The sequence below is a fragment of the Theobroma umbraticum genome, unplaced genomic scaffold (assembly GCF_002168275.2).
Source record: "Theobroma umbraticum cultivar Fairchild unplaced genomic scaffold, ASM216827v3 scaffold_86.0, whole genome shotgun sequence".
Taxonomy (NCBI): Eukaryota; Viridiplantae; Streptophyta; class Magnoliopsida; order Malvales; family Malvaceae; genus Theobroma; species Theobroma umbraticum.
The window spans coordinates 2163965-2178726 of NW_018397263.1; the positions used below are offsets into that span (position 1 = coordinate 2163965).

The following is a 14762-nucleotide window of genomic DNA, read 5'->3' on the forward strand; positions in this document are numbered from 1 at the left end:
GAACAAGTGTCAGTTTAACGAATACACAAGTTTCAAATGGCCACAACAAAAATCAATGTCTAGATTGCCATTTGGCACCACAGGAGATCCCTGGGCTAGCTAATCGAGGGTGCTGGCACCAATGATCTTACAAGCCGCATTCCGATTACTGAGATCGATTGCAACTCTTGAAATTTGCTCGCAGTCAAACTAGAGGAGACTCTGAGCTGTAGCAATCATACGGAATACCACATTCATAATGGCATTAAGATTTTACTAGACTACTCGCTGCAGAAAATCATAATATCAAACAAGAATTGTTTTAAAAGCATCTAACTACACTTGACAAAGAAAATGTAAATAAGACAAATAATAAAAGCAAACCTCAAGACAACTTTGCAAGTCTCAACCAAAACCAGACACAGACGAAAGCATATAAAAATTGGTCCACAAAACTGACATATAAATACCGGTAAATAAAAAGTATCACCAAAATTAAGACAATTATCCTAGCTGTGATAATTATCTCACAAAAGCAATCTCACTTTCCACTCTTCTTGGCAGCAGACTTGGTGACCTTGGCACCGGATGCATCCTTCTTATCAACACTCTTGATGACACCAACGGCCACAGTCTGGCGCATGTCCCTGACAGCAAAACGTCCAAGAGGAGGGTATGCAGAGAAAGTCTCCACAACCATTGGCTTGGTGGGAATCATCTTCACAAACCCTGCATCACCATTCTTCAAAAACTTAGGCTCCTTCTCAAGCTCCTTGCCAGATCGTCTGTCAATCTTGGTCAGCAGTTCAGCAAATTTGACAGCAATGTGGGATGTGTGGCAATCAAGGACAGGGGTATATCCATTTCCGATCTGGCCAGGGTGGTTCATGATGATGACCTGAGAGGTGAAGCTGGCAGCTTCCTTGGCAGGATCATCCTTAGAGTTAGATGCAACAAAACCACGCTTGAGATCCTTAACAGCAACATTCTTAACATTGAACCCAACATTATCACCAGGGAGAGCCTCCTGGAGGGCTTCATGGTGCATCTCAACAGACTTAACTTCGGTGGTCAGACCAGTTGGGCCAAAAGTCACGACCATACCAGGCTTAAGGGTACCAGTCTCAACACGACCAACAGGGACAGTTCCAATGCCACCAATCTTGTAGACATCCTGAAGTGGGAGACGGAGCGGCTTGTCTGAGGGCCTCTTGGGCTCGTTGATCTGGTCAAGAGCGTCAAGAAGAGTGGGACCCTTGTACCAGTCAAGGTTTGTAGACCTCTCAATCATGTTATCACCCTCAAAACCAGAGATTGGGACAAATGGAATCTTCTCAGGGTTGTAACCAACTTTCTTAAGATAAGAAGAGACTTCCTTAACAATTTCATCATACCTTGCCTTGGAGTACTTTGGGGTTGTGGCATCCATCTACACCAAAAAATACGAACACTCGTTCAGTCACAAATCAAGTTTTACTTACAACAATTATTAAAGAAAAAGGGGCATAGATAGAATAAAATGTAAAACATGAACAAGTTCTAAACCTCACCTTGTTGCAGCAGCAAATCATCTGCTTGACACCAAGGGTAAAGGCAAGCAAAGCATGCTCACGGGTCTGACCATCCTTAGAGATACCAGCTTCAAAACCACCAGTGGTTGAGTCAATAATGAGAACAGCACAGTCAGCCTGCGAGGTACCAGTAATCATGTTCTTGATAAAGTCACGATGTCCAGGGGCATCAATGACAGTGCAGTAGTATTTTGTGGTCTCAAACTTCCACAGTGCAATATCAATGGTAATACCACGTTCACGCTCAGCCTTAAGCTTGTCAAGCACCCAGGCATACTTGAATGACCTTTTGTTCATCTCAGCAGCCTCCTTCTCGAACCTCTCAATCACACGCTTGTCAATACCACCAAGCTTGTAGATCAAATGACCAGTGGTGGTCGACTTCCCGGAGTCGACATGGCCGATGACCACAATGTTGATGTGAACCTTCTCCTTACCCATTATAAAACTCGGGAGAGAAGCTGAAAATCAACAACAAATAAATTCATAAAACAAAACACATACAAAATTCAAAATTAAATTAAAACATAAAATTCCATTGCCTACCAACAATAAAAATTCCCCATGAAGATCACACAATTAAATCCATATTTTATGAATAAGAACTAACAAGAATAACCTCCAATTTTAACTAACAGTTTTATAAAGAAAAATTCAACTTATTTTAAAACAAAAAATCAATCCAAAGTTAAAATTCAACAGATTCAATAAAATAAATCGTGGCCGCTGGGATTCGAGCCCAGGTCCTCCACAGATGGAGTTCTTTCCACTGAACTACAGCCACTAGATCTTAACATATCCTTTCCCATGTAAACAGTCAAAGCTTTCCATTCAAAACAAATAAGCCTAAGAGGAAAAATTGATCGATGACCATCTTTATTATTATCGATAACAAAATTTCCCGGAGGCTAAACTCGCTTCGATAGATCGGTTATCACAGGAATTATCCTCTCAGGAAACAAATTTTATAATTTTAAATCATAAAATTTTAAACGAACATAATCATAGATGCATAAAATCTAAGAACACGTCGATCATAACACCAAAAAAAAAAGGAAGAAGAAAGAATCAGATCCGAAATTACACAAAAAAGGAATATAAACAAAACGAATCAGATCAGAATCATTAAAAAGAAAACAAATCAAACGGTGGAAAATAAAAATCAAATTTATATTAACTAACCAAATCAAGTGAAAGATAAAACTGATATTTCAGGTACCAATCAATCAGATCAGATTCTTCTTCGAATCGAAGCAACAAAATTAAGAAAAGGATTTTTACCTGTAAGCTAAAACCGTACTCTTGGAGATTCGCTTGATCAGAAGCTCTCCTCGTCGCAGCGGAAGAGAGCGTAGAGAGCAAGCGAAAGAGGGAGAAAGCAGCTGTGCGCTTTTGCTTAAGTAGCCACTCTCTCAGCTTTGGTTTAACTAGGGTTTCTCTCTCAGTCGTTGGATTAAAAGGGTCACGTGCGAGATCTCACATCAACCGTTAAAAGGTTCTACGATATTTTCTCTCATACTAGATGACTGTAATTGGCTTTGAAACCCCAATAATACCCTTTACCTTTTTACAAAATAACACGGCGGTCCTCGAACTCTGCAAATTACCAATTTTACCCTCCACTATTTCTTGATTTTCACTTTTTGACCAGGTCTAAGTACCTATTATACTTTATTGTACTTTGAATTTTTCGTAAATTTAATCTCCCTATTAAACTGATTAATTTAATTTTTATATTTTAAGAATTTGTGCAATCAAATCTCTTCCTTTAATGTTGTCAAAATTAATTGTTAATGATGCAGACTTGACATTGACATATTAGATTATGTTAACATGATAATGATATGACATTAACATGTTTAAACAAAATTAAAAAAAAATTAAATTTTTTTATGTCAATTTTTTAGTGTCATATCATATGAATTAAATGAAACAAAAAATATAAAATACAAAAATTAAATAAAATAAAATTATAAAATACAATAATTGAATTGAATAAAGATCTATCTTATACGATTAAATTAGATACTTTAATAAATTTTTATTTAATATTTCATTTAAATAAATTAGTAAGTTTATTTTTAGTAATTAAACTACAAGAACAAAAATCAAGTACATCACCCAAAACTTTCAAGAGACTTATAAACAAAAATCAAATAAAATTATAACCCTATACAATATTCACTATTTGCAAAAAAAAAAAGTCACATTGATATTTACAATATAGACAAAATCATAGCAAAAGACCTCTGCTCCAACAAACTCAACGACGACAGCAAACGAAGATTTTCATATCGTATATAAAAGTTGAGCAATGGCTAACTAATTGATATACTAATCTAAGACTCACAAACTCCAAACTTTTATTTTATAAACGGTTTTTATCTATTGTCTTCAGAAAAAAATTATTTTTTATCTATTTATATGCTTTTAATTATTTTATTACTTTATATAATATTCTTAATATTGAAAAAAATATTTCAAATGTTTGGCATAATTGATTAATATTAATATTTTTATTGTGTTATGGTTGAAATTTTTTAAAGTGAAAATTTTTTGAAAATATTTTTAAACTGGTGGTCCAAATTAAAAAAATATTAACTAATGTCATAAATCCCATATCAATAAAATATGAGTGGGTCTTAAGTATATAAATATAAATTTTTCATCACTTATTAAAAATGTTTTAAATTTTATTTTCAAAACTTAAGATCGTATGTAATTGAGTTTAAATTTTGATGCTTTACTAGATATACAAATATAATACAAAATAAATTTTTAGCATTTGGATACCCATTTAATAATCCGAAACTCGAATAAAAAATGTTTTACATTAATTCATATATCATTAACTAGCGATTAAAAACTTGATCTAACTTGTTGTCTTTCATGTTGTTTTGATCGTATGTGTAGCAGGGTTAGAACACATTGAGGCAAAGAGAATATTCTGTGAGGTACAGGGATACATTGCTGCCTAGTGAAATTATTGACGGCGCCCAGAAACAGTACTGTCCGCACCAAGGATATATAAGAGTAATGTTTGTAGCAGTTTGTGACAAGAAGTTTCTGGTTTGGCTATGTTCTTCTTGTCATCCTTTCATGGTTTGTTGGTGTTCATTATGCTTATCCGCTTCTGGGAGTATAATCTGTTATGCTGTACCTTCCATGTATCCAGAATTTCTCTGGTTTTATGCTTATCTGTCCTGGTGGTCTCCATTTATGCGACTTGTACCTGATGGTTCTCATCTGCTATGAATTTGTGCTATATGGTGCTGCTTCTGCTGGTGTTATCTGTTCTGCTAGGACCCTGCGTGTTCAGAAATCTTATGCCGTTGGTTCACTCTCAGTTCGTCACAACTTTTCCAGCTCATTGCTTCAGAACTGATGGAATATACTGTGTTGCTTTATCATTGTCTGGTTTTGGTTTCTTCATCACTTCCCAAGGCCAAGGTTAAGGGCATTCAAGTTTTGGCGTTGTGTATTTATCAGCATCAGTTAGCAGATAACAGCACTACCCCAGCGCAACTCGCCTGGAATCTGAAAGATAGGTTTATTTGGGCAAGGAACTGGACAAGCTATTGCAGTTCCATGCATGGAAGTAATTAGCAGATCAGTTACATGCAACCAGTTGTTCTTTCTTTTATCGGTATGCTCTCTTTTCTTTTTCCTAGACATTCTTAATTTGTTTTAACCTTTTGTTATTATGGGTACATATTTACGTTTGATTTTTGTTTAAAACAAGGGAATAAATATTTGTATAATGTTTATGCAAAGTTGATAATACATAATCTAAACAGACTAATCTTTAAACAGGAACAGCTGTTTCAAGGAACCACGTATTGTCCCTAGATCTCAGTTAACAAGAACTAGAATCATCAATAACCCATTTCATCAAAATTTAAAGCGTTTAAGGATCAATATCCAATTAGAGGAGCCAATATTTCGTCACACGCAAGTTTTTTAGTCTCCTGCTTCATTTGGTTTGGTTGAAATAGACTCCCTTTTTGGTCTATGCTTCTTCCACCTCAGCTTACGCAAAGCCATGATCCAAGACGGAACCTCACAGCCTGATCCTACCATTACATTAGCTATGTTACGCAAAAATGGAACATCATCTTCTGTGTAGAAAGTAATAGCTTCTCCGCTCCTCCCTGCTCTGCCGGACCGGCCTATTTGGGATATCCACAAATGTCGTTTCAGAAACCACACAAGAAAAAAAGGGCAAAGTAATCTATTTGAGAAATCTAGGTCTCTGACAAGGTGAAGAAGCAAGTTGTGCAACATACCAATTCGGTGAATGTATGCAGCGGCAGAATCTGGAAAATCATAATTAATTACACAGTTGACACCCTTGAAGTCCATACCACGGGCAATGACATCAGTAGCGATCAAAACCCATGTTTTGCCAGCTCGGAAGTCATTGACCATATTTTCACGCTGCATTCAATTATAAGAAATGAGGATAAAGTAAATAACAGTTGTTAGAAAGACCAACTAAACATAACATAGTCATAATTCTCAATTAAGCACTACAAGAGCACCTTGCCCAAGCCACATACCAAAATACTCTTGGGACTTATGTCTCTTCTAGACACTTGCTTAGGTGCTCTAAGATGACGGTGATTGTGTAAAGGTGAAACATTTTTCATTGCACTTAGAATTCTAGTGTTGGTGGAGGTAGAAAGCAAAAAAGGATCAGCATAATACATAGGCATCGAAATAACCTTTACCTGCGTTTCAGATAAATCAGCATGGATGACACTAGCTCTAATATTATCAAATTTCAGCTCTTCATACAGTTCCTTTGCTCGTTCTTTGCTTTGTACAAATATTAAAACTGGCGGATTCAATTTCTACTGCCAAGCATGTGAGAAGACAAACAGATGGTTAAGGACATACTCCAGCTGAAAAACACTAAAAGTAGATAATGTTAAAAGAGCATGGTTTTTCGTGGTATATAGTGTCATATCCTCAACAGCTTCAAGCAAACTATTACAAATGCAATAAATTAAATAGGGGCATTGATAAATCTATTAAAAAGAAAACCAAACACAATTTCTAAGGGTAAATAAATAAGATGGATTATCCATGTGCTATATAGACTAACTTCAGACTGATACAATGTTCTTTCTTTCTCAAACAACTGTTATGGTTGCAAGAGATATGAGCTTTCTTAACATCCATATTAGCAGAATACCTCTGCAAAGCTTTGACGAAGTGCAAGGAGTTTCCCTTCTTCACTTCCAGCAAAAACTAACTTTTGATTTATAGATTTGGAAGCAGTATTCCTGCAGAAAATATCAAAAAGTGTGATGCATGTCAAAGAGAAATCCTCTTTATTGTTGACAGGTAATAATCTCATACTTACTTTCTTCCAATAATAACTCGAACAGCATCATGCATAATGGTGCGTGCAAGCTCCTCAACAGAATCAGGTAAAGTAGCACTAAATAATGAGCGTATAATTGAAGGATTAGAACATGCTTTGACCACAGAATCGATCTGCTTTAACAAGCCCAGCTCAAACAGTTTGTCAGACTCATCCAGGACAAGATATTCAACCCTGTAGGAGGAAAATTTTGTATCAATGAAGCAGTTTAAATTTGAAATTAATGTTCAAATATGAGCTGGTTTTCTCCATTCCAACAAGACCAATTATTACCCCTCAAACCTTCTCAGATTCTTCTATCGATTCTGATTAAAAGAAAATGTTCAAGACATAGTTTTCCCAAAATCATATGCACTACAATCAGAGAGCTGTTTGTGACATGGATCAATGATGATATGGGGGCAGAGGACCACCCATCTATGGACAAATTTTACAGGTAGACCACTTTTCAGCGCTGTGCTTTTGGTAAGCATGTCTGGGGTGAGAAATCATAAGGAATATGATCAGGGTGAGATTTATGAAAGTGGTGGATTGATGTGCTTAAAACAGGCTACCGCAAACTTTCAGGAAAGGATGTAATCTGTAAATGGATCTCTCTTGTGTGCGGTGTTCAGGATAGAGAAGGTGTAAATATAATGGGGTGGGTTTTGGAAACTTTGGGGGACTGGCCGGAAAAGTTCAAAGGATGTGTACAGGGGCTGTGGGGTTGAGCTGTAATATGTAAACATTTGGTTGCATTAGCCTTTGATGCTATTAAGTTGAGAGGCTGAAGCAACCAATGTTTTATTCTTTAATTGATCAATGCAATGACTTGGCTTATGAAATATATATATATATATATGCACTACAACATCCAATAATTAGTTATATCAAACCTGAACCATGTTTTCACCTTTTTAAGTCAAATTTGAAAAGTACTTGAGTCATAACAGCCTGTCTAATCTTTAAACACAATAAGAGGTTTAGCCTAACCTTTTGATCTCTCATATCATCACATATTCATACTAGGGTTTATATACTTGCATCCACAACAGAATGAACATGTACTTACATCTTTTAACATCATTCTAGGGTTTATGATGTTGAAAGAGCTTTTGGCATCTACTCATCTACATATTCATCCTATTGATCTCTCTAGCATCCAAAATGAACATGTACTTGCATCCATAACAGAAAACACTATTTATAAGCACCCACCTGCTCAAATTAAGTTTTCTTTTCTTGATAGCTGAACTCAAGCGAAGTGGTGTGGATATAAGTATATCACAAGGCAGCTTTGATAAATCAGCACTTCTTATAAGCTTTTTAGTCAACAGCTTGATATAAAATTTATTTCCTTTTGCAAGTTTTTTGGACTCTCTGGTTGTCTGAGCAGCTAATTCACGTGTAGGACACAATATAACAGCTCTAACACCTTCAGATGACGCATGCTGACAGATGAAGAAAGCTAATCAGAAAACTTGGGAATAATTTTCACGAAAATGATTATTGAAAAGATACCTTGAGTTTCATAAGCATGGGTGATACGAAAGCCAAGGTTTTTCCAGATCCAGTTGGAGCACAAGCAAAGCACTCCCGACCCTAACACAAACAATGGGCAAAAAGCATTTCAACACATGAGAGAATTTAGCAAAACCATAAGTATAAACTTCAAGCAGAAGCAGGCATACACTGATCTTTTCACTGAATAACTAATTGCCAATACAGGGTAAAAATGAAGTAGAAAAGAAACCAGCAGCGGTTAAATAAAAGAGCATACAGATAGAAGAACCGGAATAGCCTGCCGTTGAATTGGTGTTGGCTCTTTAAATCCAAGTTCAGCAAAATTGCGTAATAAATAGGACTCACATCCATATCTGTAGAGAAACCAAATAACTTCTCATTTTAAACTTCGAGCTCAGACAAAAATGTTGGACAAAATCATAGCAATGCTAACATCATCCAACTAATGAATAACAACAAAGCGAAAATTAAGAAAAGCGTAACTCATAGCAATCAAAAGCAGAGTCAATGTTAACTAAACTACAAAAAATAAATAGGCAGAGCACATACACTGAGCTTAACTCTGCGAAACTCTTAAGTGGAGATGCAACATTATTCCCAGAGACATGAATATTAAACGTTTTCCGCAGAATCGCATCAGCCTAATGTCATCAACAATTAGGACAATTATAACAAAGATTGTACTCAAAAATAGCGATCTATGCATGCATTAAAGAAGCAAACCTCCAGTTTCTGGTTTAATTTCTTCTTGTCTTTGGAAAGCTTATCTTCTTCCTCATCTTTTTTGTTCTCTCCGCTGTCTACCAATGCTTTTTTCGAACTCTTAAAGACATTAAATCCCTCCACCGCTTCTACTTTCCAACAAATTAAGCAAAAGCAAAAATAGTTTCTTCTGAATATTCATTATAGTAGCCAATAAAATTTAAAAAGAAAAACTGAAATGAAAAAACAAATACCTGAAACTGCTTGTTTACGCTTTCTTTTCTTGGTAGAAACGGTAAATTCCTCCTTTTCGGGATTTCCACTCTCGAACAAGCTCAAATAATCCACCTTATCTTCAGTTTCCGTTTTCTCCTAAACGAAAATTCACAAAAAAAAAAAATTACATGAATACATACCGAACTCCGACGTAACATAGTGAGAATTGAAGAAAAACCGCACCTTAAACCGAGCGATATCGCTGGCGAACTTCTTTTTATTGAACTTAGTGCCGCCGAACAAAAAAGAAGCGCTTTTTTCCATTGTCGAAGCTGGAAAGCTCTTTCCAATTGGAACCGGGAAAATAACACCGCTTACGGCGGCAAAGGAGAAGCGAGGGTTTTTTGGTTGATCGTTGTTTCTCACTTTGCTGCAGTATTTTTGCGGCCAAATATTTTCGAGAACAAAAAGTTTCCAAAACTATCAGTTATCTCCCCTCTATTTGTAAGGAATTGCGTTATTACCCCCTTACCTTGAGCACTATTAAGGTAAAGTACACACAGCATTTAGTTAGCTTTTAAGTTAAAAATTAAGAAAATAGACAGAATTTTTTTTAATGGAATAAACACATAAATTTAATTAACATGTATAGAAGATAACCTCCATGTTTAATTAACTCAGGTGAGATCATGACTTATCATAACTTGCCTTCTTAAATATAAAAAAATTGCTTATAATAGGGAAAATGGAGTAAAAAAAGGTAGAAAAATTTTTCTAGATTAATTTCATAAATCTATTGAAAACCATATCAGAAATGTTTTTATTTTAAAAAAAAAGTATAGAAAATTGAATCCAAATTTACATGTTCATTAAAGAAAAGATAGCACAACAACAGTTAAGTGAATTCCTAAGAGACACAAGCTATCAGACATCCTACGACGTGGTTAGCCTTACAGCCCGAGTTTTCTTAACAAAGGGCGATGCGGACGAATCCTTCGATGAGCCAACTCATTAAATTTACATCCCAGAAAAGAGAGGGGAAGGAGATTACAAAAAGATTACAAGAGAAGAAGGGAGCCGGGGTGATCATCCTAAAACCTTACTCGTCGACCCCATAGCTCTCCCCGAAGTATTTATCAACTAAACCATTGGCCATGTTCCTCAGGTCTTCATTTTCATGGAACTGGTATCTTTCCATAGCATCAATCCCATCCTCTCGCTCAACTAGTTTTGGACCCTCTCCACTTGGCATTCCTCTCAAGACCTACATTGCACAGGAAATGAAATAGTTTTGCATCATTCCTCAACACTAACAAAAGATCGTTAGAAACAAAGATGTGGCTCGATCAAATTAGCAGCAAGGAAAACAAGTGTGCCGCATAAGTCAATTCGCCCATGTCCACCTGTAAGGAAAAGAAGGAACATGGATTCCAAAGTATTCAAGATAAATTGGTAAAGAATCTTCCTAGGCATTCATAACAACTACCAAACAACCAGTAAACATGGTCAAAGTCAATCTACTGCACATAACATAAATAACTTCTCTAGTGCACAACTGGCGTGAATACAAATAAAATCATTAGATTTGCTCACCAGCTCCATGAATTGAAGTCCTAGTCTAGCGGCCTCTACATCAGCAGATCTAACCAAATCAATAAAACCAGAAAGGCATCCTCTCTGAACAAGGGAAACCAAGTGCTCCTGGATCAGATTTGGCATCCCATCACCTCCTGTAGGGGCAACACAGAGGTTGCCCAACACATATGCTACTTCTTTTCTTATATCAAAGGGAGCTGTTGAAAGAAGGTGCAGTAGTAAAGGTACTGCCTCACTAGAATATATCAACTGCTTGTGTTCAACAGAACCAGCTGCTATATTAGATAAAACCCATGATGCTTCCTGCATGAACAATAACGGTTAGAGTGAGAATCACTGCTGAAGATTAATACCAGCAAAATAAAGCAAGCTCACTCACCTTCTTCAAGACCCTGTGCTCACTCTTCAGACACTTTACTAGGACTTTTATAACACCATCTGAAAAGGCAATTAAGATCATCAATATTTTACAGATAATATGAATATGATAAGGGTTGCAATAAATCATCTCTAGCAAGCAGAGATATTCACTAACCTGTGATTGCATGCCCAGGGACAAGAATGGTAGAAGTTGTATGTGAATCACCAGCCACAAGATTGCCTAAACTTCTCAGCACCTAGATGAAAAACTATTTGTTATTAGAATCAGACAGCAAGCAAGAAATGTTCTTGAAACCATCTTGAGTCCATGAACAATGCAGTGTAACAACCAAATGAATACTGCCTGACAGAAAACTACACCAGAAGACTAACACTAACAAACTCAAACTTAGAAGCTCCTTACTATAGCATGGTCTTTGGAGATTGGATGAAGAATTGTAATATTATTTATTTTACTTTATTTTCATGAGCTTGCTTTCATTCTGAAACATCGGCCATTTAGAAACAACAGTAACATCATCACAAAAGTATGCCAAGTGGAGAAGCATATATGCATAAACTAGCAACAGAGAGCAAAAGCATAACTCATTTTGTATGTTACCGGAATGAGCAGTTGCAGACTATTTGATGTTGCCAATCTTTCGACAAGAAGGTGAAGGGCATCACTCTTCACCAGAACACCAGTAGCAAAATTTGAAAGGGCTGAAAGATACACCACCACCCATGCTACTTCAGTGGCCAGCTCCTCATCCCTGGATTTGAGAAGCAACTTTTCATTGCATCTAAGTCATGTACATTTCAACAGAACTCAATATGTTTAATTTGACATCTGCTCTTACGATTTTCTTAAGTGTCGAAGAATTGCATCAAGCACTCCATCAACTCTGATGAGCTCAGTTGCAGCTTTAGGATCAGGTCCCTATGTCCAAGCACACATGATATTGTAAAAGAAAGTTTAAACACACACATGCATAAACACAGCGCACCACAATCCCTACCACATAAGTATATACAAACAAAAGTGGTTTACTAGTAAAGGTTCAAAACCTTGATAAGGTTTGACAATGCCCACGCCGCTGTTCTCACAGTTGAACCCTTGTTTGGCAACATCATTCTTGCAAGAGGTGGCAAAGCCCCTTGAGATAGCAAAACATTTCTTAACTCCTCCCCTTCCCCAGCAACATTTCCCAATGCCCATGCACACTGCTCAGCAACAGGCAAGGAACTCTTTTCTGCAAAATGAGGGAAAAGTGCACAAACTTTCAGCTGCTAAACTTAAGAAAAAGTACTAGCATCAATAACAGGTAAGTATGATTTCTAGAACCATGAATGGTTCTCTTCAATGGTGAGAGAGAGAGAACAACAAAAAAAAACACACCACCTACATTCAAATCTTTTTGTAAATTATCAGTTCCAAGGCCAAAAAAATATACTTCAGGGTTTTAACTGTCAGAAAGAGTTGACTAAACATCACAAACCTCCAAGGTGAGCAATAAGCAATGGTAATGCAGGCAACAGAGCTTTTGTTTCTTCTGGTTTTCCGGCAGCAATGTTCGTAAGGCACCATGCTGCCTCTAGCAACTGCAATATAACAGACAAGACATGAAAATGGATCAAAAAACTTATCTGATTTACTTGCAAAGAATGATCACTCAATTCAAAAACTCTAAACATTGGCAAAACACAAATCCATCCAAGTTAGACATAAAAAACCAAAACATTCGCAGCAAAACTGTATAAACAAGCATTGTACAATAATAGGCAACTATTCGCAGCTTTAAACACGAGACCAAAAATTTTCAAAATCTATGAACCTGTTCATCCTGAGAGCCAAAAGAAAGACACTGCACAAGCAAGGGGATCGCTCCAGCTTTTAGAGCAGCTTCAACAGGAGGGAACTCCGATTTCGACAATAACCGCCTTAGCTCACGAAGTGCATTTACCCTCTTCTGCATTGCACCTTTTCCCCTAAATGATTGATTAACAAATTATCATATCCCAAATATAGTAAGAGTAACCTAATTAAACACAATTTAGAAATTTAATCGTAGGATTAAACTATTAATAGACATACTGATAAGCAACGGCGGATTTTAAGTCTTCCACAGCTGAAGAAGTTTGGGCTTCCAAATGAAACTCTTCTTCATCAGTTATCATATCATTTCCTTCGACCGGAACCTCTCCGTCAGCGCTGGGTCCCACTCTACATAACCGTTTCGCTCGAACCAACGACTCTCTCCTCTCTTTCCCGACCGTTACCGCATTTTGCCGCCTCCGTTGAGCAGCCACGTTCCCAACTAAAACAAAAACAAAGCCCAGATCAAAATGGAAGCCGTATAACGTTAAGGAAAACCTAGAATGGCAGAGAGGGGGCGAACCTGAAGATTTGATGGGGTCCCTTCGATGGGAAGCGGGGGAGTCATCGGCCATTTTGTTAAGGAAGCTTTTGAAAGTGAGGTTGAAGAGTGAAGAAGAAAACTGCGAGTGCTACAAGGGTGAATCGAGCTTTCTTCCCCCTTTTTTTTCTTATTTCCTTTTTGGGTTTTCGACCGAGCGCGAAAAATCGTCCGCCTATTGATTGATTGATCGCCGTTTTGTTCCGCTAATTGAAAATTTAGGCCTGATTGTTTCTTTTATTTAGAACCTCACAACCCGATTTCTCATAATTTCATTTCTTACCCATAGCTTTTTGCATTTAATCAATACTCTCCTCCTCAGGTTGAGTAATGATGAAGTAGTTTTTCTTTTTAATTTACTAATGCTTATGGGTAAAACAGATGCCTTTGAAGAAAATTATATTTTATAATTTATCCTATCATGAAATTTGTTTAGTATTCTTTTTTATCCTACTCAGATTGATGAAACTCTATTTAGTTTGAAAAATAATATCTTAAATTTTTATAACTAATAGTTAATTTTTTAATGTTAATCAAATTAATAATAAATAGATAATTATTAATTATAAAAAACTTATTTAATTTAAAATAAAAGTAAAGCAATTCAATTGAACCTAACAGAATCAAAATGCATCAAAGCAATTTATAATTGCCTTACACAAATTATTAGCGGTTATGCATGGCATTTGAGTCAAAAAAATTATAAAAATAAGTACTAGTGTCACTGTCAAAAAGCTTCATATTTATATATTTAAAAATTTACCTCTTACTGACGTGAAATCTATAATATTAACACTTTTACAATCACTATAATAGATATAAAAAAATTATTTTCACTTGACTTAGTAATTAAATGAAGTTTATACTTTTGGCAAAATTAAATGCAATTCCGGCACATTGTGAGCTAGACTAATCAATCATTTTTCCCCTGTCCTAATAATAAAGTATCTCCTAATTAATAGAGTTTAGGATGTTAAGAGTAGAGTGTGATTGTTTGAGATCTACCATCCATATATATTTATTGGAGAT

At 36.2% G+C, this 14762-nt stretch overlaps 3 protein-coding genes across 5 annotated transcripts; all 3 read right to left on the bottom strand.

Annotated features, from left to right (window-relative positions):
• Positions 1–336: 336 nt before the first annotated feature.
• On the bottom strand, positions 337–2971 carry LOC110420389 (elongation factor 1-alpha). Its single transcript, XM_021433675.2, has 3 exons — positions 2832–2971; positions 1530–2011; positions 337–1408 (listed from the first exon to the last, which is right to left on the bottom strand). Exons 2-3 carry the CDS (start codon positions 1989–1991, stop codon positions 521–523), a joined length of 1350 nt encoding a protein of 449 aa, XP_021289350.1. The 5' UTR covers positions 1992–2011; positions 2832–2971; the 3' UTR covers positions 337–520.
• A 2299-nt stretch (positions 2972–5270) lies between these two features.
• On the bottom strand, positions 5271–9838 carry LOC110420388 (P-loop containing nucleoside triphosphate hydrolases superfamily protein). 2 transcript variants are annotated; one of them, XM_021433674.2, is made up of 12 exons: positions 9604–9838; positions 9399–9516; positions 9166–9293; positions 8992–9083; positions 8699–8795; positions 8440–8520; positions 8137–8369; positions 6919–7113; positions 6748–6838; positions 6281–6403; positions 5837–5987; positions 5271–5719 (listed from the first exon to the last, which is right to left on the bottom strand). In XM_021433674.2, the coding sequence occupies exons 1-12, from the start codon at positions 9682–9684 to the stop codon at positions 5511–5513; spliced, it is 1599 nt and encodes a 532-aa protein (XP_021289349.1). In that variant the 5' UTR covers positions 9685–9838; the 3' UTR covers positions 5271–5510. The 2 variants fall into 2 exon arrangements, with proteins under 2 accessions (XP_021289349.1, XP_021289348.1); XM_021433673.2 differs by having other exon boundaries at positions 9166–9296.
• A 368-nt stretch (positions 9839–10206) lies between these two features.
• On the bottom strand, positions 10207–13940 carry LOC110420410 (importin subunit alpha-9). Of its 2 annotated transcripts, none has more exons than XM_021433712.2 (11): positions 13716–13938; positions 13412–13634; positions 13152–13305; positions 12816–12918; positions 12385–12569; positions 12177–12256; positions 11939–12089; positions 11492–11573; positions 11336–11394; positions 10954–11259; positions 10207–10624 (listed from the first exon to the last, which is right to left on the bottom strand). In XM_021433712.2, the coding sequence occupies exons 1-11, from the start codon at positions 13765–13767 to the stop codon at positions 10460–10462; spliced, it is 1560 nt and encodes a 519-aa protein (XP_021289387.1). In that variant the 5' UTR covers positions 13768–13938; the 3' UTR covers positions 10207–10459. The 2 variants fall into 2 exon arrangements, with proteins under 2 accessions (XP_021289387.1, XP_021289388.1); XM_021433713.2 differs by lacking the exon at positions 10207–10624 and adding an exon at positions 10632–10763 and having other exon boundaries at positions 13716–13940.
• Between the last annotated feature and the right edge of the window lie 822 nt (positions 13941–14762).

Bases quoted from the DNA above. Each gene is read 5' to 3' on its own strand.
- LOC110420410 (XM_021433712.2), bottom strand. From the start codon at position 13,767: ATGGCCGATGACTCCCCCGCTTCCCATCGAAGGGACCCCATCAAATCT. The intron at 13,306-13,411 runs GTATGTCTATTA...TCAATCATTTAG, and splicing joins AAATCCGCCGTTGCTTATCA to GGGAAAAGGTGCAATGCAGA. The intron at 12,919-13,151 runs GTTCATAGATTT...GTTATATTGCAG, and splicing joins TTGGCTCTCAGGATGAACAG to TTGCTAGAGGCAGCATGGTG.
- LOC110420389 (XM_021433675.2), bottom strand. From the start codon at position 1,991: ATGGGTAAGGAGAAGGTTCACATCAACATTGTGGTCATCGGCCATGTC. The intron at 1,409-1,529 runs GTGAGGTTTAGA...TTTTTGGTGTAG, and splicing joins TGATTTGCTGCTGCAACAAG to ATGGATGCCACAACCCCAAA.
- LOC110420388 (XM_021433673.2), bottom strand. From the start codon at position 9,684: ATGGAAAAAAGCGCTTCTTTTTTGTTCGGCGGCACTAAGTTCAATAAA. The intron at 5,988-6,280 runs GTAAAGGTTATT...AATTGAATGCAG, and splicing joins CTGATTTATCTGAAACGCAG to CGTGAAAATATGGTCAATGA. The intron at 5,720-5,836 runs GTATGTTGCACA...TATCCCAAATAG, and splicing joins TGCATACATTCACCGAATTG to GCCGGTCCGGCAGAGCAGGG.